The sequence below is a fragment of the Syngnathoides biaculeatus genome, chromosome 3 (genome assembly GCF_019802595.1).
Source record: "Syngnathoides biaculeatus isolate LvHL_M chromosome 3, ASM1980259v1, whole genome shotgun sequence".
Lineage (NCBI taxonomy): Eukaryota > Metazoa > Chordata > Actinopteri > Syngnathiformes > Syngnathidae > Syngnathoides > Syngnathoides biaculeatus.
The window spans coordinates 2,323,533-2,348,046 of NC_084642.1; the positions used below are offsets into that span (position 1 = coordinate 2,323,533).

At 46.2% G+C, this 24,514-nt stretch overlaps 1 protein-coding gene across 11 annotated transcripts in view; it reads left to right on the forward strand.

Annotated features, from left to right (window-relative positions):
- Nucleotides 1-24,514, forward strand: part of znf536 (zinc finger protein 536) — a 402,786-nt gene that overhangs the window by 321,382 nt on the left and 56,890 nt on the right. For all 11 annotated transcript variants that reach the window (XM_061813494.1, XM_061813495.1, XM_061813493.1 and 8 more), the window contains one exon: nucleotides 15,008-15,178. In XM_061813494.1, the coding sequence (XP_061669478.1) occupies nucleotides 15,008-15,178 (171 nt within the window). The remainder of the gene's footprint in view (nucleotides 1-15,007; nucleotides 15,179-24,514) is intronic.

The window sequence follows — 24,514 nt, forward strand, 5'->3', positions numbered from 1 at the left end:
GGTGGAGGGTGTGCACACTTTTGCAAACCGACGGGTTTGTTTTTATTCCACTGAGTCGTCGAGGTTAACGGCGAAAGAAGTTTATTTGGCGTAAACGTGGCATTTGAAACGGGGGTGTGTAGACTTTCCCAATGTACTGTACCGTGTCCGAAGTGGAATTTGGACCTGTGTATCTGCTGGAACGTCACGACGCACTTTTCGGGTGGAATCAATGTACAGTTTATGAAAATGCAGCAACGGCGGCGGGTGCTGCGCTGTTGGAGATTGCGAGCGCGCCGAACGGGAAGAGAGCAAACAAAGGCAGAATAAATCAAAAGTGCCGAAAAATGGGTCGTTTTTCACAAGCTGCAAAAATGTTTTATTAAGGGATGGGGTTGTGTGTGTGTGTGTGTGTGTGGTGTGTGTGTGTGTGTGTGGGGGGGGGGGGGGGAGGTGGGTGAACACCTGCCTTAAAATGTCGTCTCAACATCTCCCGAATGCCATTTTGCTTAATTGACTTGGAAATGGCCCAAATGTATTGCTGAGTGCGGTCTAATTAATATTAATAATAAATGCCATTATTAACATCAAAGAACATCTGGTGCCCCTGTTTACCGCCGCGCGAGCGTTCTGTTTTCATCTCGCGCAAAACAACAACGCGCCGTTCTTTCCGTTTATTTGCTCACTTCTTTTTCTCTTTTTGTTGTTCTCGTCTTGGCTGTCGTCCTGCGGCTCGCCGGGTCAAACGGGAAGCGGCGGCGAATCGGCGGCGCCGTGTGAAATTTGGAAGCGCTTTTGCCCCCCCCCCCACCCCCATCGCACCCCACACCCCTCCTCCTCCTCCTCCTCCTCCACTTCGCTCTTCCTTTCTTCTCGTCTGCCTTCTGCTTCTTGCCATTCCGCCGAGATTTGTCACATCCCCCGCCGGACCCCCGCAGCGGCAAAATATAGATTTTAAAAAAAAAAAAAAAAAAAAAGAAAACCATCATAAACATCTGCAGCTTGACTCTGACTTCCTGTAGAACTTTTGACACGAATTGACGGCGTCACGTTGACGATTCCGTATTGACGACGACGTATTCCCGTGCATGTCCTTGTTCCACAACATGATCATTTTATCGGGTGAAGAACGTCCTACCTTGAAATATTGCGATCAAAATGTAGAATATAATTTAATCTGGAATATGTTGTGTATTCTACAGCAGTGATTCCCAAACAGTGTACATTAGCGGGGGTACATTAGTGTGCCGAGCTAAGTTATCCAATTTTATGTAATTGCTAAAAAAAAACAAAAAAACAAAAAAAAAAACATTGATTCCAAGAAATAATGTATCTTTTATTCATCTCTTTATTGCCAGTGAGTCCTCTTCTATTAGATGGCAGGAAGTACATACAGTAATGAATCGATCCATTTTTGGTGACATTTACTTTTGTTGGTGTGCCGTGGGATTTTTTACAATTATAAAATATGTGCCTTGGCTCTATAAAGGTTGGAAATCACGATTGTAGAGCATGTCATATTTAATCGCAGTCAAAAATGTAAGTAGAGTACGTGCGTTGACCTTCGTCACTCAACAACGTTCTCAAATCGGGCTGAAACGCGGTTCGGAACAAATCTCAAGTACACACAAATGTGTATTTCCATGCAAAATGGGACATTCTACAACATCGTCACGACAAAATCCATATTTTCTTTTGTCTAAATGTTGCTGTATTTTGCCGACAGCCACCCGAAGGACTCGCCCGAAGCATTTCGTACGTTGTGTAAAAAAGGTTTCAACTGACAGCCATGATGCGAACTTTTATCGACCGCTGAAGGCGATAACAAGCCTCCCGGTCCGCTCGGCAACACTCGGGTACGTTCAGGAGCTGTATCGGCTTCACATCCTGTTCGAAGTCAGACATTCAAAATAAAAGAATGTCATGTACTGTGATACGTTTTACAGCAGTGTACAGTTTGACTAAATAAGACACCACGAGGGTGCACTCAACCTGCTTTCGATCCGATTACAGATTCTCCACAAAAACTGAGGATGAAATGTAGTTTTGATTTATTATTTTGTACCCTTGTGCGCAAGTATTTTGGAGTTGTTCAGAGATTTTGGTGTGGCTGTCCGGCCTGCACCCGACTCCGCGAGAGGAAATCTTCACATCGGGAGCCGAAACAAGAGCCGTCGGTTTTCGACCGACCATTTTTTGACCGGGAACTACTTGACGACTTTTCATTTTTCTCTGTTCACAAACTGAACCTTGCCGCGCTTCAGGAAATACAGCAAAGCGTCGGAAAATACTCTTTTTTTTTTTTCCATTACCCTTTTGAGTTGTATGTATTTTATTTGCATCTTTGCATATCTGGAAAAGTTCTTGAATTGGAATAATTGTCGTCTTTTTCCACATGCACGCTTTTCTGACTTTTTGCGACGTTGCATCCAAGGCGGCACGGTGGAGCAGCTGGTTAAACGTTGGCCTCACAGTTCTGAGGTCCCCGGGTTCGATCCCGGCCCCGCCTGTGTGGAATTTGCTGCGTGGGTTTTTCTCCGGGTGGGCACTCCGCTTTCCGCCCACATCCCAAAAAAATACAACATTAATTTGACACTCTAAATTGCCCATAGGTGTGATTGTGAGTGCGGCTGTTTGTCTCGATGTGCCCTGCGATTGGCCGGCGACCAGTTCAGAGTGTACCGAGCCTCCTGTCCATTGACAGCTGCGATAGGCTCCAGCACTCTCCGCCAACTTTGTGAGGATGGGCGGCGAAGAAAATTGATTGGACGGATTACCACCAAATGCGCCCTGTGACTGACCCCCGGTCCGATCCCGGCCCCGCCTGTGCGGAGTTTGCATGTTCTCCCCGTGCCTGCGTGGCTTTTCTCTCGCCACTCCGGTTTCCTCCCACATCCCAAAAACATGCAACATTCATTGGACACTCTAAATTGTCCCAAGGTGTGATTGTGAGTGCGATTGGTTGTTTGCCTCAATGTGCCCTGCGATTGGGCGGCGACCAGTTCAGGGTGTAACCCGGCTCCTGCCCCGTTGACACCTGGGATAGGCTCCGGCACTCCCCGCGACCCTTGTGAGGATGGGCGGCGAAGAAAATGGATGGACGGATGACCACCGAATGGTGAAATGGTACGCTCGCCTGACTGGGGGGCTACGTGGGTTCAATTCCTCGCGACCCTCATGAGGATAAGCGGCAAAAGAAAATGGACGGATGGAACTTTGCATGCAGTGGCCAAATTCAAGAGTATTTCATATTTAAAAATGCGTTTCGGAGCGGGCGCGCCGCGTAGAAGACTTCCTCGCCGGGTAGTCGCCGTGCAACTGACGCGGCGGCGTTTAATGATGATTGTTGTTTGCTTAATAAATTCCGCGCGCGGAGATCGGGCGGAATGCGAGCGTCAGCAGTGTAACTAAACCTCAAATTGATTAACTTGCGCCGACCGCGCGCTCACAAAGATGGCAGCGCTCCAGATCCAAAAAAGAAGCGCGTGTGCACGTGCGAGGCTGGATGGGTGTTGTGTTGCTCCGAGTCCCGCCGGGCACATTTTTAAAAGCCTTTTTAAATGCCTCTCGAATGATGTCATCACATTTTAGCCACCCCCGTACGGGCCCCTCCTAATTTTCGGGCCGGTCACGTGACGCATTACAATAATGGACCGACCGGCGAGAGGCGCGCAGACGTTTTAGTCGTGTTTTTAATTTTTTTTTTTTTTTTTTTACGACATTTTGATTTCCTGAAAGCGATCCGGTGGCCGTCAAAAGGGCGGGATGGGGGAATGGAATGACGCCGTTACGACATCAACGCGATCGTTGTCTGCTTTTGTGGTGGCTGCCGAACTTCATCCACGAGTGGCATCTCATTGGGAGTCAAAATTTTCAAAAATGAAAAAGAAGCTCAAAAACATGAAAAACCATCAATGTATGTATTTTTGTGTACACGTTTTATGATTTTCACAAGTCCCGGTGGAACTGCGAGCCGATCTGGATGATTAGCGTGTGGGCGTCGTCGCAAGCCGAGCGTCCAATCGAAGCGGCTTCTCTCGTTCCCTTTAAAATTGGCGCAATCGACTTCACACTCTTCTGCCGGAGCTGTCAAATTTGAAAAGAATTTCATTTTTGGAATTTGTCAAATCAAAGTTGTCATTAGTAACGACTGACAAAAGGCTCAAAAACACGAAAAACCATCAATGTATGTATTTTTGTGTACACGTTTTATGATTTTCAAAAGTCCCGGTGGAACTGCGAGCCGATCTGGCTGATTAGCGTGTGGGCGTCGTCGCAAGCCGAGCGTCCAATCGAAGCGGCTTCTCTCGTTCCCTTTAAAATTGGCGCAATCGACTTCACACTCTTCTGCCGGAGCTGTCAAATTTGAAAAGAATTTCATTTTTAAGTGATTTTTAAACTATCTTGAAAAGCGAGTCAGTTTTGAACAAAGCATTAAATAAATTGTCGTATATTAGCTACACTGTAAAAAAAAAAAAAAAAAAATTGTAATAGTGTGCTGGTGATTTCTATACGTGGAAAATGTATATGAATAATTTGTAGATGATGGCCAATTTTAATACGTTGGAAAAACATTCTGGAACGTGATAATTGCATAATTTCCATGCACTCTGGAATGTTTCAAATACATCGTGTATAGCGCCGTAATTAACCGTAATTTTTTAATTGCAATCTAGAATGTGATATGAAAAATATTTTGGAACATGAGAATGACTTTTTTTTACATATTAAACACTTTCTCAAAATAGCCATGATTTGATTCTAAATCCTATTTAAAATCATTTGAAAAATCTTGGTTATGTTCATTTGAAGAACTATTGCCATTATTTAAATACATTTTGAAACATAACACATATATTATATACATATATTCGCATGAGATATGAAACAGATTCCGGAAAATGTCCCAATTTCATCCGTTATTGTCAAATGTAAATCAATAAATTCATAAATGTGTTGTATTAAATTGTATCCTTGAACCTATACAAAATACGCTGTAACGATTCATATTTCTTGGTCAAATTGGGCCAAGATTACTGTATCGAGCATCTCGTTTTGAATGAATTATTCCTATTGAAAATCATTTCAAAAGTCTTGGTGATGTTCATTTGAAGAACTATTGCCCTTATTAAATACATTTTGAAACACAACGCTAAATATATTCACACGGCATATGAAACAGATTCCGGAAAATGTCCCAATTTCGTCCGTTACTGTCAAGTGTAAATCAATAAATTCATAAATGTGTTGTATTTAATTGTATCCAAGAACCTATACAAAATACGCTGTCATGATTCATATTTCTTGTTCAAATTGGGCCAGGACGTCGGAGTTACTGTATCGAGCATCTCGTTTTGAATGAATTATTCCCATTTAAAATCATCTGAAAATTCTTGGTGATGTTCATTTGAAGAACTATTGCCATTATTAAAATACATTTTGAAACATAACACATATATTACATACATATATTCGCATGAGATATGAAACAGATTTCGGAAAATGTCCCAATTTCATCCGTTACTGTCAAGTGTAAATCAATAAATCCATAAATGTGTTGTGTTCAATTGTATCCTCGAACCTATACAAAATACGCTGTAACGATTCATATTTCTTGGTCAAATTGGGCCAAGATTACTGTTTCGAGCATCTCGTTTTGAATGAATTATTCCCATTTAAAATCATCTGAAAATTCTTGGTGATGTTCATTTGAAGAACTATTGCCATTGTTTAAATACATTTTGAAACACAACACTAAATATATTCGCATGAGATATGAGACAGATTCCGAAAAGTGTCCCAATTTGGTCCGTTACTGTCACGTGTAAATCAATAAATTCAAAAATGTGTTGTGTTCAATTGTATCCTCGAACCTGATGATGCTGTCGTCGCCGTCGTCGCCCCCCCCCCCCCCAAAAACAAAACAAACAAAAAAAAACGTGTTGTATTAAATTGTATCCTCGAACCTATTCAAAATACCCTGTAACGATTCATATTTCTTGGTCAAATTGGGCCACGAAGTTGGCGTTACTGTATCGAGCATCTCGTTTTGAATTAATTTATTCATTAATTTTCTTTTCGCCGCTGTTGTCGATGCTGTCGTCGCCCCCCCCTCCCCCCCACCCCCATTAATGAGAGTTGGGTGTGGCTGCTACACTCGCACAGTGGCAGATCTTTATCAATTTATATATTTGTCAGTCAGTCATGGAGGATGACCCAGCGTCCCTGTGGTGGGGGTGGGATTGTGGGGGAGGGGGCGCACGCACACACACACACACACGCAAGGAAGGGGACGTGTGCGCGGAGTGCAGCCGACAGCCGGCGGAGTGACTGATACTCAGCCTGCGTCCCAGATGGCCCGTTCAACTCTGCTCCAATCTGATCCGGGAGCCTTTGTTCTGGCATGTTCCATTACGCCGCCGTGACACCAGTAAAGGCAGAGGGGAGAGGAGCTGCTCTCAGATCAGATACACTTGAATTAAACATGCCTTTTTCTCTCCTCTTTTCTTTTTTTTTTTTTTGCCTTACACACACACACACACACACACGCACAGTCGCAGCTTCGGCGCCATCGCAGATGATAAATTCATGCGATTTTTAACATTGATGAAATAAAAGCGCTTTGATTGTCACATTTGAAGATCCGTTTATGTATTTGGGATATATATATATATATATATATATATTTTTTTTTTTTTTGCGTGCGGGTGCGAGGGTACATGCTTAGGAATTAGGCCCGATTGAGAGAACAGATGTCAGACACCCCGCCATCAAATTTGCATGAACGTGCAGACTTTCAAGCGACAATATGAAATATGTACTCAAAATATGTCAATCACGCATTCCAATTCTCCACGAGCGTGTTTTCACACCATGCAGGTAAAGATTGAAAAAAAAAAGAAAAAAATGTATGCTTAATGTATCAACCGTCGCAACAGCTCACGTCAATTCGGGTCGGGATAATTTTGTATCGCATATTTCGGAATCAAGTTGCACATCTGTCTTATTAATGTGATGCGAGACTTGTGGAGCCTTATTGGTATTGTTTATAAAATGTCACGCTTTTGAATATGCCCGCCTTATTAACTCGGTCACTCCCAGCTGCTTTTGGAGCAGACCTCTCTTCTTCTCTTTTACAGATTTAAATAAAAATAATAATAATAACTAAAGCCGCAAACTTAAAAGAGGAATTTTTTTATGAACCGCCTCCCCCCACGTTTGTTCCATTCTTTAATAATCATCAGTCAAACCACAAACACCGGTTTCTCACCAAAAAGCAGAGAAAATTTACATTTTGTGAAAAGGAAACGTGACTTTGACGCTCTTTTTTTTTTTTTTTTTGCTTCGGTGATACTTCAGCGATTAAAAAAAAAAAAAAGCCGTGCCCTGTTTTTTTTTTTTAATCGCTTTTTTTACCCCAAGATCTACTTTTCAAGCAGCCGGCCTCTCTCGCGAGCTACCGACGATGGTTGGGGGAGGAGGGGATGATGATGATGATGATACTTTTGCCACAGCACATATTTTGTCGACACTATACATCAGGCGTGTCCAGACTTTTTTTTTTTTTTTTTTTACCCCAAGATCTACTTTTCAAGCAGCCAGCTTCTCTCTCGCGAGCTACCGACGACGGGATGGGGTGGGGGGGCGATACTCCCAAACCATTTTTAAAATACAGAATTAGCTTTTAGCTAACCTGAATTCATAGACCAGCCGGGTGAGATCATCTTCCACATCTGTGCAGTAAAAACAAAAACAAATAAAATGTTTTTTGATGAATATATTCCTCAGGGGAAGTAAACGGTTGGATTCCAGTTGATAAAGATAAACGTCCATGGTGATTGAAATACACAAAATTCGGAGGAGTTAAAGTATTTTCTAATTTAATACAAACTTGATAAAATGCTGGATATTTTTTTTTTACGTTAATTAGTGTAAATTTAAATCGTTGTCCTGGCAAGTTGTTTCAACATCCATCCATCCATCCATCCATTTTCTTTCCCGCTTATCCTCACGTGGGTGCCGGAGCCTATCCCGGCTGTCGACGGGCAGGAGGCGGGCGACACCCTGAACTGGTCGCCGGTCAGTCACAGGACACATATTGACGCCGTCACTGAGCGGGAACCGAACCCACGTGGCCCACCAGTCATTTGGTGGTAATCCATTCATCCATTTTCTTCGCCGCCTATCCTCACAAGGGTTGCGGGAGTGCTGTAACCTATCCCAGCTGTCAACGGGCCTGAACAGGTCGCCGGCCAATCGCGGGGCACATCGAGCCAAACAACCAATCGCACTCACAATCACACCTAGGGACAATTTAGTGTCCAATGAATGTTTTTGGGATGTGGGAGGAAAGCGGAGTGCCCACCCGGAGAAAAACCACGCAGGCACGGGGAGAACATGCGCACTCCACACAGACGCGGCCGGGATTGAACCCGGGGTCATCAGAACTGTGAGGCCAACGCTTTACCAGCTGATCCGCCGAGCCGTTTTTCGACATTAAACATGAATATTTCATGTGAGCAGATGTATTTTTTTTAGGTCCCTGACGTAAATGAAGCTCGGAATCAAAATCCACAGTCTGACTCCTTTGAAGGACCGACTGGACTGTCCTGAAGAAGTCTCGAACCTCGGGTAGATCTGGTCCTCGATTACAACCCCCCACCCCCCCACCCCCAAGTGGCCACTCTGTCAGAATGTGAAAAATAAAAATAAAAGAAGATTAATTAATTAATATTAGATTTATTTGGATTTTCGGGAAAGTAGAAAAGTCTCTCGACGAGTCATTTTTGTCATCGTTTGTAGCTCAAGTCAGCAGAAGCCGATCACTTTCCCCCCTAACGCGATCAAAAGCTATTTGCGTTTTTTTTTTTCCTTTCATTTTTGCATTTGGAAAATATTAACAAAGGTCAGTTTGGCGCGCAAGCAAAACGGGAGTTTCAGGTCGACTGTTATTTGAAATCCGTCATCCAAATACGATCTGGCGCTCGTCGGTCTTTGGCGCCTTTTCCGCGCCGCTAATCAGACCGTCAGTCAACATTTCGAATTGGCGTCCAAACGCGTCTTATCTGAGCAGCGCGCGATTAAAGCGACGTGCGCCCAGCCAGACGTCGGTCGACCTTTAGCGGGCGCGCGTTAACGCCTCCGACGGGGGCCGGACGCTTTGCATAGACGCGGGGAAAAAAAAACAGCGGGCGGATCGATAGCGGCGGAAGATTCCCGGGTCCGGCCGACCGACTGGATGTGAGCGATGAGGCCTAATATACGAGGTGACCTTCAAAATGTCATAAATGTGTTGTGCAATAAAGTGTCAATATTTGCGGTTATGTGCAGCGACGTGACTTTTACGGTAATTGGAGCGGCCACGTTAAAAGAGATGGATCAGTCCGCTGATTAAAGATGCAAACGCGCGTCTACCTCTGGGCCAACGCGCACGTTTATTGGGGTTTACCATTAAATTGGACATCTTATGTAAAAGTCGGGGCGGCGCGGTGGAGTAGCTGGAGAGCGTCGGCCTCACAGTTCCGAGGACAGAGGTTCGAATCCCAGCTTGGGCTTTGCGAGTTCTCCCCGTTTTCTCACGGCACTCCGCTTTCCTCCAACATCCTCAAAACACGCAACATTAATTGGACACTAAATTGTCCCGTCGGCGTGATTGTGAGTGTGATTGGTTGTTTGTCTCCATGTGCCCTGCGATTGGCTGGCGACCAGTTCAGGGTGTGCCGACGGCAGCTGGGATCGGCTCCGGCACTTCCACAAACCTCATGAGGATAAGCAGCTCAGAAAATGGATGGATGGACCATCCCCAGGGTCACAGCTGCGGCGTCCTTGAGCAAGGCAGCGATACCCTGAACTGGTCTGCAAGCGTGTGTTTGTTCACCGTGATGGGTAAATGCCGAGAAGAAATTGTTCTTTCATGAATAAAAATATTTGCAATTATTTGATAAAAGATGGGCGGCACGGCGGATCAGCTGGTAAAGCGTTTGGCCTCACAGTTCTGTGGACCCGGGTTCGATCCCGGCACCACATGTTTGCATGCTCTCCCCCCCGGTGCCTGCGTGGCTTTTCTCCGGGCACTCCGCTTTCCTCCCACATCCCAAAAACAATTTTAATTTTCATTTAATTGGACACTCCAAATTGCCCCAAGGTGTGATTGTGAGTGCGGCTGTTGTCTGTCTCGATGTGCCCTGCGATTGGGTGGCAACCAGTTCAGGGTGTGCACCGCCTCCTGCCCGTTGACAGCTGGGATAGGCTCCAGCACTCCACGCGACCCTCGTGAGGATAAGCGGCAACGAAAATGGAAGGATGGATGATAAAATATGGCGTCACAACAAGATGATTCTATATATCCCACAGCATGGGGCTAAGCACTACTTTTGAGTTATTTTGATTTCACGGAACGAGTTCATGTCGTACGTCAAAGTCGAATTGTACGTCGTCATCTTCCCGCAGAGGCGGCGCTGACGCTCGCGGGTGCGCAGCCTGGCTGGTGGCATGTTTTGGATTTTTTAATTTGGCCTCCATCTGCGCCGGGCAGGTGGGCGAGTGTCTGCTACAACGCCGAGCGCCGGCGTGCCAAAAGAGGAAGTGGAGATGTGTGGCGGCGACCGCTGGAAATATGCTGGCGACGGGCGTGGGTCCGACCCCGCGTTCTCCTCCTTGAGGGGAAAATCGTTGCGTATTTATATTTTTATTTCGCCGTCTACAAGCTTTTTTAAATGGAAAAATTAATTCCTTCACATATTTATTGACTTTTAACATTGAGTTAAAGGCTCTTCCACTCAGCCCGTGGGGAGTTTTCATGTTCTCCCGGTGCCTGTGTGGCTTTTCTCCAGGTGGGCGCTCCGGTTTCCTCCCACATCGCAAAAACGTGCAACCTTCGTTGGACACTCTCAAATTGCCCCGTCGGTGTGATTGTGAGTGCGGCTGTTTGTCTCGATGTGCCCTGCGACTGTCTGGCGACCAGTTCAGGGTGTAGCCCGTCCCCTGCCTGTTGACAGCTGGGATAGGCTCCAGCACTCCCAGTGACCGCCGTGAGGATAAGCGTCAAAGAAAATGGATGGATGGATATATACTAGCTTGTGAAATATGTCATTTATCAATGTATAGTATTGTCGCAATGTTTTCATGAGCACGAAATGGAATGTTTTCGACCGTTTCAAAGAAATGGCGCGCCTCAATTTGGATGAGTCTATTTCTGTCCATCTGTCCTGTCCTCGGCTTCCCTTTTCTTTTCTCGTCTTGTCTCGTCCCGTCCGTGATTGTCCTGTCTTTTCCCGCCTCGACGCCTTGTCCTGTGTCCTACCTGGTCTTGCCAATTCTTGTCACGTCCGGTCGTGCCTTTTCCTGATTTTGTTTCTCGTCGTTTTCTTCTCATCTTGTCCAGGCTTGTCCTGTCCTTCCTTGTCCTGTCCTCTGTTTGCCGTCTTCTTGTTGGTTTTTTTTCTTCCCGTCCCTTCCCGCGCCGTCCTGTCTCATCCGGACACGTTGTCAACGCATGCCTCGTCTTGTCGTCTTTTCCTGTCTTATCTATTGTTTTCGTGTCCTGTTCCGTCAAATTGTCAGTATAGTGATATAATAATAATAATAATATGATACTACAATGCCGAAAAGAAGCCGAGACGTTTTGCACCTGACACCCACACGCTTGGTTCTGCGTGAAAGGCACAGGAGGAGGTTCTCTCGTGCGGCAATTTCCCAGGAGGACTTTTAAAATCTTTTTTTTTTTATTTATAAGATCACGACTTTTTCTCTGGAGAGTTCAAAGCTCATTTTAGAGAAAGCGCGCGCACGCTTTTCCATGATTTAAAAAGAGAACCCCCTCCTCTTCGCAAACGCTCGCATTTGTGGCCGCCTCGAAACGTTTTGGCTGAATGGCGTCCCGTCTTATTGTCTGTGACCTGCTGACTTGACTCTTTCCATTCTTTCGACCTGCGAGCGAGCGTGCGACAGGGCGCACAAAAGTCTTCTTTTTGTGCGGCGCTAGTGGCGGCCATCTTTTATCGAATCATCGCAAATGTTTGTATTCAATGCAGAATCTTCACAGGCAAATTGGGATGGGACTTTAATGCTTCATTGCTATTCAATAGTTAGAGGAAAAAACAACATTTATAAAAAAAAAATGTATATATAAATGGAGAATAAAAGTGATTTTTTTTTTCTTTTTTCAAGATAAGTGCTACACTTTGCTGCAGCGTTTTTTTTTTTTTTTTTTTTTATGCGAGAGCTGCTATTGTTGGAACATTTTGAGTACAGAGAATATAGATTTGTAGTGTTTACTCTCAAAAATTAAAACAAAAAATGTTGACCCAAACCATACATTGAGTTTGCTAGCTTAATGCTAACATATCGCGTAACGTCACAGACGGGCTAACATCAATTAGCATCATTGTCACGGTCATTTTTAACCTTCCGCCGACCGCCGCTTTAGCACTTCACGTTCTTGTTCTTCCTTTTTGCCTTCTCGGTCTTCTCCGTAGCTTCATGTATTAATATTAGTGTTGTGATGTCATCAATTTCTTTCAGTAAAACCAACGAACCACAGGTGGACTTAGCGAACCGCATTAGGGTCGGTTGGCGATCGGTCCAAGGCTTGCCCCGGTATTCTCCCAAAGCTGAGTCTTCAAAGCGAAACAAATTTATTTGTATAGCGCATTTCATACACCAGGTAACTCAAATTGATTAAAGGCATTTCAAAACAAAGTGATAAAATATTTAACACGGCATAAAAACAATAAAAATGACAAAAAATATATTCAAAAAAAGACAAAACCGCATACTGTAATATGATCAAAAAGTGGATATGTTCTAAAAAGCATGACAAAAAAGAAGAGTTTTCAACCTGGATTCATAACTTGGGGACACTTGGGGCTAACGTCACCTCAGTTGGCGACTTAGCATAAGAGCCAAATGCTCCTTCACCATGTTTGCTTCGGACTCTGCGCTCCATTTTTTGACCTGAGTCAGTCGATCTCAGAACTCTTCGGGCTTTTCATTCCGTGAGCGTTTCTTTCATGCATTCAGGACCTAAACCATTTCGTGATTTATAGACCAGTGGCAGAACTTTAAAAATCTATTCTAAAGCTGAGTGGAAGCCAGTGCGAGGACTTTAGGATTGGAGTTCTGTGCTCTGACCGCTTTGTTTTGGTCAGAACGCGAGCTGCGGCATTCTGAACGAGCTGCAGCTGTTTAATACTCTTTTTTTGGGGGAGTCCAGTCAGAAGACCCTTACAATAGTCAAGTCTACTTGAGATAAAAGCATGGATGAGCTTTTCATGGTAATGTAAACTAGGGCCAGCGTTCCGCCTATCATCCGAGCAACTGAACTCACGGAACATCTTTTTTTCGACTGACAGATCCAAAGTCCACGGGTCCAGACGTGGAAAATCATCGTCGAAGTCGTGGAGCTCCTTCTCTCAACCGGTCTGCCTCGGTCAAGTGACTTTGCCTACGAGTGGCGACGTGTGTATTTGCAGCTTTAATCGTGAAAATGCGACATTGCGATCTGATTTCATTGAAATGCAAAAGAGGTCCAGTCTGCGCAAGAACAACTGCGAAAGGTGGACGTGCGTTAAATTTTCATGGGGGGACGAGACCACCTGCTGCTTCTTTCTTTGGGTGACCACTTGACAGTAGGATTTGTCTTTGTTTCAAGTATTTTCCATCAGACCAGGTGTGGTGTTTGTTTTTTTGTTTCTCTCCCCCCCCCCCCCCCCCCACAACAGGTGAAATGTCATCTTGTGTTCATTATTCGCGGCGCATTAAAATGCCATTAATTGCCATCAATTAGTCTCAGCGGTACAAACGACGTTTTCATGTCACGTGACGCGTCGACGACACTTTTGATGCTCAACCCGCGCTCGGCGTCCCATCCATCAAGCCCATTGTGGGTATTTTTAATTGAACGACGCGCCTTGTCTCCCCCCCCCACCCCCCACCCTCTTTTTTTTTTTTTTGTGGCGCGCACCGCCGACTGTCAGCACATCAGAGGCGGCCGGCGTAACGGCGCTCGCCCTCACCTCGCATTATGCCGCTGTCAACGGCGGCGTCGTCGGAGGTGATCGCGTTGATAACAGACGCGGCGTCGCACTAAAGCGCCGGCGTCATCGTTTTTTTTCCCCGGCGGTGGGCGGGAGGCGCGCACGGTCAAATGCGTTATCACCCCGTCATATCTGTGACAGCGAGCTGTCACAATCAGCTGGCGGCGCGAGAGAGAAAAATCCTGCCGTGCTGACACAGGCGAATCTATTTCTGTTTGCCGCCATTGTTCCTACCTCTCCGGTGAAAAACGGAGAAAGCGAAAACTTTCCATTAGCCGTCTTGACGCAAAACGAACCTTCTGTCTGCATTTTCTCAAGTAGCTTAGCATCACTGATGTTGCGGGTCTGACATGTTTGCGCTAAGTTTTCATCTGGGACGAACTTTTATGATTCCATTTGAATCTATAAGTATAATGAAATGCTCTTTTGTTCTGAATGTCTTAGCAGGGCAGCGCCGACTGCTGGAGAAAAATTCCTTGTGATTCTGATTCTGAATCTGATTCTGTCACTGATTCGAAATGGATAGGCATTTTCCCAACTATGGGAAAAATGGTTCCTATTTTACAGGTGCCTTGAATATTCAACAAATGTTGTACATTACATGGACATATAGTAGATTATATGTCCTCATCTGCTGTTTCAACTTGATTCGATTTGGGATTTACTTTTATTGGATGTGAATCAATTGGTACAATGTCATATTGGTATATTAGAGGTGGATAGGCAACGTAAATGTGAATACGCTTCATTGGATGGATGTAGAATGTGAAATATTCTGGAAATATGGTAACTCGTCTCTATGTATTCGATGGGATTTGACGCTAAATGTGATGTGAATGTTGCCGTTTCAGCACTGAAGTCTCGCAGCAGCAAACGAGCTTTTTCTATCCCCCCCCCCCCAGATGTGAGGACGATGATCGCGCGATGACGACGACGACGTTCCGAATGTTAGCGCAATACGTTCCCGGTGACACCCTCCGTTTTGTCTCCAGATGCCGGGGAGGAGGCGGCTTCAGCGGCGGCCAAGGCGGCGGTCGGCGCGCCGCCGTCGGTGTCGCAGCATCGCGAGCGCTCGCTGGGCTCGGCCTCCAAAGACTGCCCCTACTGCGGGAAGTCCTTCCGCACTTCGCATCACCTCAAGGTCCACCTGCGTATACACACAGGTCAGTAGGACCGCCGTCAATGAAGCTGAACAGATCGGGAAACGTTGGGAATTACTGATAAAGAGTCTGGACATTTTAGTCCTAAATTACTCCACCGAATTTCCTTGAGTCAAGTCGTTGTATATTCGCACATTAGCGACTTTCAACTTGTTGACGGTTAGCGAGTTAGCTGGCCTTAAATCTTATAACATAATCAGAGTTCCCTTGATTCTCTTTTTTTTTTTTTCATCTAAACTGTCCTTGCCTGTGTCGCTCAAATTCCCGTTATCTAGAAATACAAAATAAATACTTTACACACTTATATGTGGTAATAATGGACTATTAACATTATAATTCAAGTGATTGATTATTTTTCCAGCTCTGTTTCGTGTTGTCTCTAAATAGAATAATGATTCTTGTACTTCTTCACGTCTCTCATACCGCGCGGTACTCTTCCCTAAATCGCTCCCCGTCCGCGTCCCGTTTTTCCCGACTCTTTGAGTTGGACATTGGAGCTTTCCCCGTTTCCCCGTTCGATCGACGTCCTCCGTTTCCGAGCGACAGGAAGTGCGACGGGTGGCGCGTCGAGCGCGCAGATGGTCTCAGCTTCCGCCATCGCACGTTCCCCAAACGTGCGATGCGATGTCTGCGCGCACTCTCGTTAGTCCTCGTTAGTCCACCGCGACCTCATTAGCTCGTCGTCGCCTGTGTGTGTGTGTGTGTGTGTGTGTGTCAGCGAAGTTGTCGTTATTCTCGTCTTTGCCGTCCAACAAGGCCTCAGTGTCCCGCGGTGACATCGCTCCCCTTCACGCTGGCTGTCCCTCAATAACTTTGGTGGCACAACAAAGGCGGCCTGTCCTCGGTCCTCCTTCGTGCGACGACGGGCCTCGTCCGTTTCACTTCACAGCCCGCTCGAGCGAGACGACCCCCCTCAGCGCTCGACCGCGGCGCCGTTCCCGGTGATGTTGAATCCTTTCCGCCGGGCGACAAACGTACCGGCGACGATCCAGGTTAAAGCCACAAGTAGCTCATCGGAGGACGCTCGGTTGTACGGTTGTCCCCAAACTGGGATGGTGGTTCGCATTTATGCGACGGCGAAAGGGCCGATGTGGGTTGATTTTGAACCGTCTTTTCCTGAAATCCGATTTGAACGTTCTCGAAAATCCTGCGCAGTGAATTCTGAGATTTGTTTCTAAATACATTGTACAAAGTCTGAGAACCATGAAGTACTCACTTGTGAAGCTCTTGCCCTTTCAGATTGTTAGGCTTGGGGGTGTGACTAAAAGAGGGTCACATGATGCAGTTTGGAGTCTTGAATGATCTGGACCTCGCACACTGTCGAAGAACGTGAGGGCCTTCATTTGTACCAGCAGTTTATCCGGTGCAATTACGACCTGCAGTGAGCTGGCTGGCTATACCCCGAAAATGCATCATGTGGCCACTTTAGAGTGCCTGGTTGTTGGCCATGAGTAGATGCGTATCACCATGAGAAAGCCGGAAGAGCGAGTGTAAAAAAAAAAGTGGAAAAAATTCACCCGTTGACTGCAGAACGAGTAGGAGGAACATTTTTTTACAAATCCAACTTTCTCGCCAGCGTTTAGACAGTGCCTTTGCTCTAGTACTGCCGCTTGTAGCGAGCGCCTCGTTGTTGTGGTGCAGAAAAGCCCCACCACGACATGGTGGCACACATTCCAGCCACCTGACGCTTTGATTTGATGTATTTTGCAAATGTATTTCTGATATGTGGGCTTGAGAGAGATGTTGGAAAAATAGAGCATCCAATTTTCCAGGTATTTGACTGATAGTTGAGCAAGGCACGTTTTCAGTGCATTCAGCAGACACGCCCGCGGCATTCGAGAGCAGAGAAAATGACTTGATTTTTCACCAAATTGAAGCCTCCATTGTGGTATACTTTGTCATATTTGACACTTGTTCACAATACTAATCTGTGGTGTGTCAAATGTATTTGTTTATTTTTACTTTCACCTCGCTGGGACTTGAACTGTAAAAATCAATGAATCGCTGTGACCACATTTTCTTGATTTCAATATCTGCACAACATTAGCATGGCAACGATGCGCAAGTCCAGCGTGTTATTGCTATTTGCAGGTGGGAAGCGTTTTTTTTTTTCAAATCGTCCCCGGCCGTATGTTGGAAACCCAAAGCGAACACAATCCGAGGGACCTCATCAAATACACACATGCTAACTGTGCGACGTTAGCGCTCGTCTGTTATTACAATATGAGGCCACCGCAAGGGGTTACGCCACCCGGGTGGTCTCTTCTTTAACTCGCCACAAAAAATGACGACCGAGAGCAAGCAAAGAATGCGGCATTGATGTTTCTCAGCTGTGAAGGATTTCCACTCGGACTCTCCCGCGTTTCGGCCCTCGAGGATTAAGAAGCGACAATGGGTTCAGGACGGGGAAGAGAAAAGGGGACGGCATTTTTTCCTCTGCATTTTACTTTTAACAGTGTTTTACACTCGTGGCGACATCCATCCATTTTCTTAGCCGCTTATCCTCACAAAGCCCGTGGGAGTGCTGGAGCTTATCCCGGCTGTCAACGGGCAGGAGGCGGGGTACACCCTGAACCGGTTGCCAGCCAATCACAGGGCACATGGAAGCAGACAACAGTCGCACACCTGGGGGCAATTTAGAGCGTTCAATTCATGTTGCGTTGTTTTCTTTGGGCGGGGGTTGAAAACCGGAGTGCCCAGAGAAAAGCCACGCAGGCACAGGGAGAACATGGAAACTCCACGCAGGCTGGGCCGGGATCGATCCCCGGACCTCAAAACTGTGAGGCCAAGGATTTACAGCTGATCCACCGTGCTGCCCTTATGACAACAGGGAATGTTTAAAAAAAAAAAAAAAACTTGCCAGTTTTTCAAAATCTTGGCCAAATTTGTTCTTTAGATAAATGCGAGCGGATCTTTGGTGGCAGTGTGAATGGGCAGTTTGCAAACGATTCTTACAAAAAGAGGCCTAAAGCACTCCCGCTTTAAGTGTACAGAGCAGAAACAATTGCACGCGGTGTAGTCTACAACATGAGAAAAGCATAAACCCGCACTATGAGACTCAAAGAGTAAAGCAGAAATCGGTGCCACTTTTCAGTATTTGCTGGTCTACTTTGTTTTGTTTGCGCGTGGTGATTACCCGAACAACCAAACCTCCTTGCAATAAATTGACTCGTGACAAATCGGGTGACGTTAAGATGTTATTTTGTTAGTCGCCGATCATTACCTTTAACCTAAGCATCAAGTCCTGAAGAACTGAGCAGCGCTTGTTTTGTTTATGAGCCACAAAACCCAACCAAGCCACCTGACCCGAAACTGAACCAGTCAAAAAAAAAAAACAACACGCAAAGTCCTGACAAAAATCAGTTATTGTTTGTGTATTTTAATGACCTTAAGTCCCTAACCTTAACCATAATCCTCTCCCCCTAACCCTAATCACAACCCTAACTAAATTTGACTTTGACTGATCAGTCTGTAAAAGAAAAACTCCAAAATTGAGAGTGTTAAGAACTGCTCGTGTATGTTTCTGACCCGAACTGTCTGAGTACTAAATCCAGACAGAATCCTCATCCTTTTCTCTCTCCCCTCTACCCCGAATCCTAACCCTAACCACTAAACCTAACCCAATAAGCAGTCCGCATAACAAGTCCTGCTAAATGTTTGCACGTTAATGACCCGAACTCCCTCGCAATAATCCTGACCCTGATCCAACCTTAGTCCTAGCCTTAACCTTCTAGTCCTCACCTGAACCCTCCCAATATTCTCATTGAGTCCATCAGACGTGTCTTCATTTGGATTCTGTGAACTTCCTCGCCCCGCGTTTAACTTCCGTCAGATCTCAATTTATGTTTTACACGTCATCCCCATTTTTGTCCCCCATTAAAGTTTAATGTACGACAAGGCGACGAAAGCCCGTCGTCGGATGTTTTCTTTTTCCTTTTTCTTTATTTTTCTATGGGGGGGGGGGGGGGGGCAGCACAGCTTTTCTGCACATGTGAGTCGGGGGGCCTTAAATCATTGCAGCGATGGCGATCCAGTCCAGGAGCCGTTCCGGATCCAGACCCGCTCGCTCTCTCTCTCTCTCTCTCTCTCTCTCTCTCTCTTTTTTTTTCCCAGGCCTTTGAGCAAGAGATTAACGAGGCGCTAACAGCCGCTTGAAAGAAATGAAGTGAGCTCAAATTTAGCGCTCAAGCAGCTAACGTTACGGCCCGTCGTTTCATCTCGAACGGGGAGTGGGCAAATATCCATTAGCGGAATGGAGCGGAGTTTTTTGGAGGTAGCTAACAGCGGCGAGCTAATGAACACACTGCGGTGGGTGATATTTCATTATACAAATTAATGCTCACATTTTAATGGGAAAGTCACATAATGAATCCCGGCTTCAGTGACAGCAATTAGAGGGCCAGATTGTCCCCTTCTGGACAAGGCGCTATTTAGCAGTAAGCAGCTGTGTGTAGGGGGCGGGGAAGGAATAATAATTAAAAATTAAAAAAAAAAAAAAAAAAAGAAAAGTCCTCTGCTGTGACAATACTTTTCTGGAGGCAGGGCGGCGGCGTGAGAGCGTGTCACTTAACCTCACTTTAACCTTGCCGGCGCTCCCTCCGCCTTCTCCGACTTTGCGCCGCTAGCTTAGCTTAGCCTTTCGTTTCACGCGGGCTCACGGCGCACCGGGGATGGAAGCGGGGGGGGACGTGCGGCGTAAAGCATCAACAATTAACGATTAAATCAAATCAATTTCGATTTGAGTCCTCAGCTCCGTGCTTTGTATTGATTTCCTTGTAATCCACGTTGTCCGTGATTTATTGACTTCTTTTGGCTGAGCTTAGTTTCAAGACCGCAGCAAAACCCACCGAAGGAAAGAGTAGACTAGAGGAAAATTTGGTTCTGTAGTCATCAGCAAGATAGGATGGGTTGGTTCTACCCGAAACCCGCGTTTTTGACCAAAGGGCCGAGTAACCGAGTTTTTCGTCAAGAGAAATATGTCAAGTCGAACTCTTTTTTTTGACACCTCAAATTATAAAATAACAAAAAACAAAACTCAGGGTTGGCTTTTGAGTCATTTATTTACCATAGTATTAAACGCGCCTTGAACGAGGCTTTCTTAGTTGAATTTTCTTACGTGCCATTTCTCACCCGCTCCCTCAAGCGCTTCATCTTATCCTCATAAGTGCCATACACACGCTTTCCCTTTGCTATACCGCGTTCACCGATTGCAGACTCAGCGCATCGCGATTTTCTTCTCGGCCAGTGAAGAGCAGTTTCTCACCTGCACACCTCGATATCGTTCGCTCTATTGCCTGCAGTTCTATGATTGATTCTACGGTGTCAACATTGACTCACACAAACTTATTCTTGGCGGAAAAATGAAACCTTACCGAGTCGTCTCGACTCACACATTTGGAGAGTCACCAAATGGCTGCGCTGAAAAATTTACGTTTAAAACGCAAGCGACGGTCAGAACTTGGGAATTAAATTCACACAAACCAACGAAAAGGTGGTAACGCAATATATCACAATAACAACGGGAAGAAATGCGAGTCAAGAGCAACACTCAGCTTGATTTTCGCCATCTTCCGTACGACAGTGAAAAACATCACCACAGTGATTTCAGGGATGCCGTAATGCTTTTAGCTGACTACATTGGCGAGATCATCAGTGTGAGAAACTGTGCCAACGCTAAACTCGGTATTAGGTTACCCCTGGCATTCACACCGCGTCCCCGTGGGCCGCTGTTCATGTCACTCAAGCGGAGCACAAAGGCAACTTCCTGTGAATTGAGCGTGGGTGATGACCTCAAGTGGGCAAATAAAATACCCACACCTCTGGAAAGTAAGACCTGTTGGTATTGAAGTGGACGTATGAAATTGTCTACAATAATATACTAAATGATCGGTTACGACGAGTCACTGATGGTGTAGTGGTTCGCACGCCTGCCTTAGTGCTAGGACCGTCGGATCGATTCCCACTCAGTGATGGTGTCGATAACTGCCCTGCGACTGGCTGGTGACCAGTTCAGGGTGTAGTTTCGCCCGAAGCGAGCTGGGATAGCTTCCAGCTTTCTCGTGACGCTTGGATAATAGATAGGTAGATACAGTAGAGTGCAGTTATTGTGAGGGTTGTCTGGAATCTAACCACGTGATAAACGAGGGTTTACTGTACTGTGTTTTTCCATACACATACACATACTCTAAACTTTCCAAACTTCCAGCATGTTGGCCATTCTCTCCCTCATCGTCGAGGTGACAAAATGAGATGTACTGCCTAATCTTTATCTTCTACTCAAAAGCTGTGCTCGTCTCAAAGCCAAAGCAATGCAACACTGCCATCTACAGGGATCTGTTTGAACTTTCCGTGGTTTCCAAACTGGATATTGGAAAACCCTGGAAAAAGGGCACATGACGAGTATTCACGTCGGTGGCACTGAATGGTTGGATTGCAGTTGACGGGCATGAATAACCACCGCGGCAGCCGAGATCACATCGGACTGAGCAATTCCTTACCGAGATCCTAGCTTTTGATCATTTTCTGGTTTAAGTACTACCCTTAGTTCGGAACAATTTTTTTTCCCTCGTCACGTACGAGTTCCATCACCTTAGAAAAAGATGTCAAATAGTGCTGCGTGCACCGCAGTTGGGCCAAACGCAGGTTTTGCCTCGCTTGTTGGTTTGCGTGTCAGCAACAAAAAGCGGATCCTAAATAAAAAGGCGCGCGCTGAACGCGGGTGATCAAGGCGAGGGGATGCGTTCGCCAAGATCGGCGATGTTTTCCAGGGCAAACAAAACCTCGCTGTCGCCTTTCATCTCCGAACGTGCAACAAAAAGTTCTCCCGTCCTATTTTTAACTCCCCGAGCATCAATTTCCTGCTGGCTGGCGAAGCGTCGAGCGGTGGGGGTGGGGGGGGGGGGGGGCTATGTGCTGTTTGCGCTGATATCAATTAAAAGTGGATTAACGGCTACATAATGACCTTTAGCTGTAAATTGTGTGTAATGTTGCAAGGCAGGATACAGTGGAGTCCCCAGATGTCACGGCAGACCCCCCCCCGACGTATGACGGCACAGATGTCCTCGCGGCTACGCGTGCTCCTCCAAGAAATGGCGGAAACGTAGACTTAACCCCGAAGAGCTCCTTTAATTACCCGCGTGATAAATGGCGTGCTGGAGAAGCGCCGTGCGCGGTCATCTTCTGGCTCTGTGAACAACACAGTGCCGCGACACACGTAGACAGACAATTTGGCGATATTGTTTGTCCTCTGCAAAAAAAAGGACAGGAACAATCACCTTTCTTTTTTTTTTTTCCTCGTCACAGTAACGATCACGCAATGAAGTCGTTTACAGCATCAGTCGGGTCGGAAAGCAACGAAATTTGTCATATTTTTTGCAGCACAATTTGGTGGAGAAATATCAAAAATCAACATTGGGAGGAGTTCAATCCATTTTTAGTTTTACAGATAACGGCGGAATATTTCTCAAGGCACATTTAGAGAAGGTGCAGAACCTCACCAAGTTGAAAAAGATTGTCATCTGGCAAGAATTAAGTGGGTTTTTTTTTTTAAATAAATCCATATTTTTCATATGAATTCAGAGTCGAGAACCCTGCAGAAAATGTTGCTGGCGTGCTTTGGGTGGAATCGAGCAAAAGTTGCTCCATCTTGCGGACAAATTGGAAGGTTAACAACAATATCTTTCAATATTTTTTTTGCCGGATGGAGATCCGGTTGTTTTCATTCATCTCCCCTGGCAAATTGGCCCGATATCCATTCAAGAGCGTCAAATGGGCTCGGAAATAATAATAATAAAAAAAAATAAAAATAAAAAATGGCCGAGCGGCGGGTGAAAGCGTTCATCTTAACAGACAGCTGGAGGACGCGCGGCGGCTCCCGTAAACATAACGAATGTTTTCCTCTCCATTTGGCATATTTAGACGCAGATACGCTCGCATTCGTCTTGATTTGCCCCCGCGCGCATTAACGAGCTTTTAAGAGGAGAAGGGGGGCGGGGGGGGGGGGGCGCAGTGGAGGGTGGCGGGGTGGGGGGTGGGTGTGCAAAAAAATCACATCAGTCTAATTTGCGTCTAATTTGGCCGGCGGAATATCATTTTGTCCAGTTAGAGGAATCGCGGATGGTAATTTGCATGGGGGGACGTTTCCTTATTCAATCAGCGGCGAGCCTGCACCAGCGGCGGCACTTATTGGGTTAAAAGCTCATCTCTCTCTCTCTCTCTCGACTTTAAATACACTGGGCCGGGGCCGGGGCCGGGGCCGGGGCCGGGGCCGGGGCCGGGCTTTGACGGCGTAAAAAGAAAATGGATCAAATCGGCGTGTCGCTATCTGCAGTCGGAGGCGCGCTCCATTTCCCTTTGTGCGAGTTCCTATTCTCCGCCGGCCCGTATCAATATTGTATCGAGTCGCTGTTTGTGGGCCTTTTATGCGGCGGCTCGGCAGTGGGTCTGCAGATTGCGGAGTCTTTTTCTGGAATGGTGCCCTCTAAATAATGATAAACGACTTGAGCAGTATGCCATTTGCTAATTATATCCATGATTTACTACACAGCCCGACTTAAATCATTCAAAGCAGCCTGGCGTAACAATGCCTCGTTTTTTGGGGTTTTTTTTTTTTTGCCTTTCTCAAGCGTTTCCATGTGTCGACTCTAAACATTATATGATTGTATGTTTAGAAATATGCACTTCACTGGCTTTTTATTCCCCCATCAATCCTCCCCGCGCGCGCGCGCGCGCAAATCCCACTTTTTGGAACTTTTTTCTTTAAAAAAGAAGGAGGGGAGGCTTTGCATTTTTTCCCCTCTGCGTTCATTGTTTAATGAAGCTAAATCTGGCGGTGACTCCAAGCCTCTTATAATTGCTTGCAGGATGTGTATCGCCGCGGTGGAACATCCACTTCTGGCAAGCGGCGCCGTCGTCTTCCAGCATTAACAACGAGAGCGCGCCGCATGAATATGCATGCGGGGCATAAATAAATATACGCCGTCACAATAGATTCGCCCCTCGTTTGCCGGCTTTGATCCGCAAACGTCGGCGAAGGTCCGAGAGAACTGGGCCCGCGCAGCTCGGAAATGTGGCGGTGAGTCCCGTCGTGCGCGCCGTCCGGTCACGTGTTACTTTCATGACGCCGACTCGAGTGATGGCTCGCTCGCATTGGTTGGCTCGAAGAAAAATCTTCAATTTTAGCAATCGTGATCCGCTCCCTTCTAGAGGAGCGCTACGAGCCCCTCAAATCCAGCCATTCGCTTTTCAAGCCGCTTATCCTCACAAGGTGAGAGTGCCGGAGCCGATGAAAGTATACCCTGGACTGGTCTCCGGTCATCTGCAGGACACACCGACGCCAAC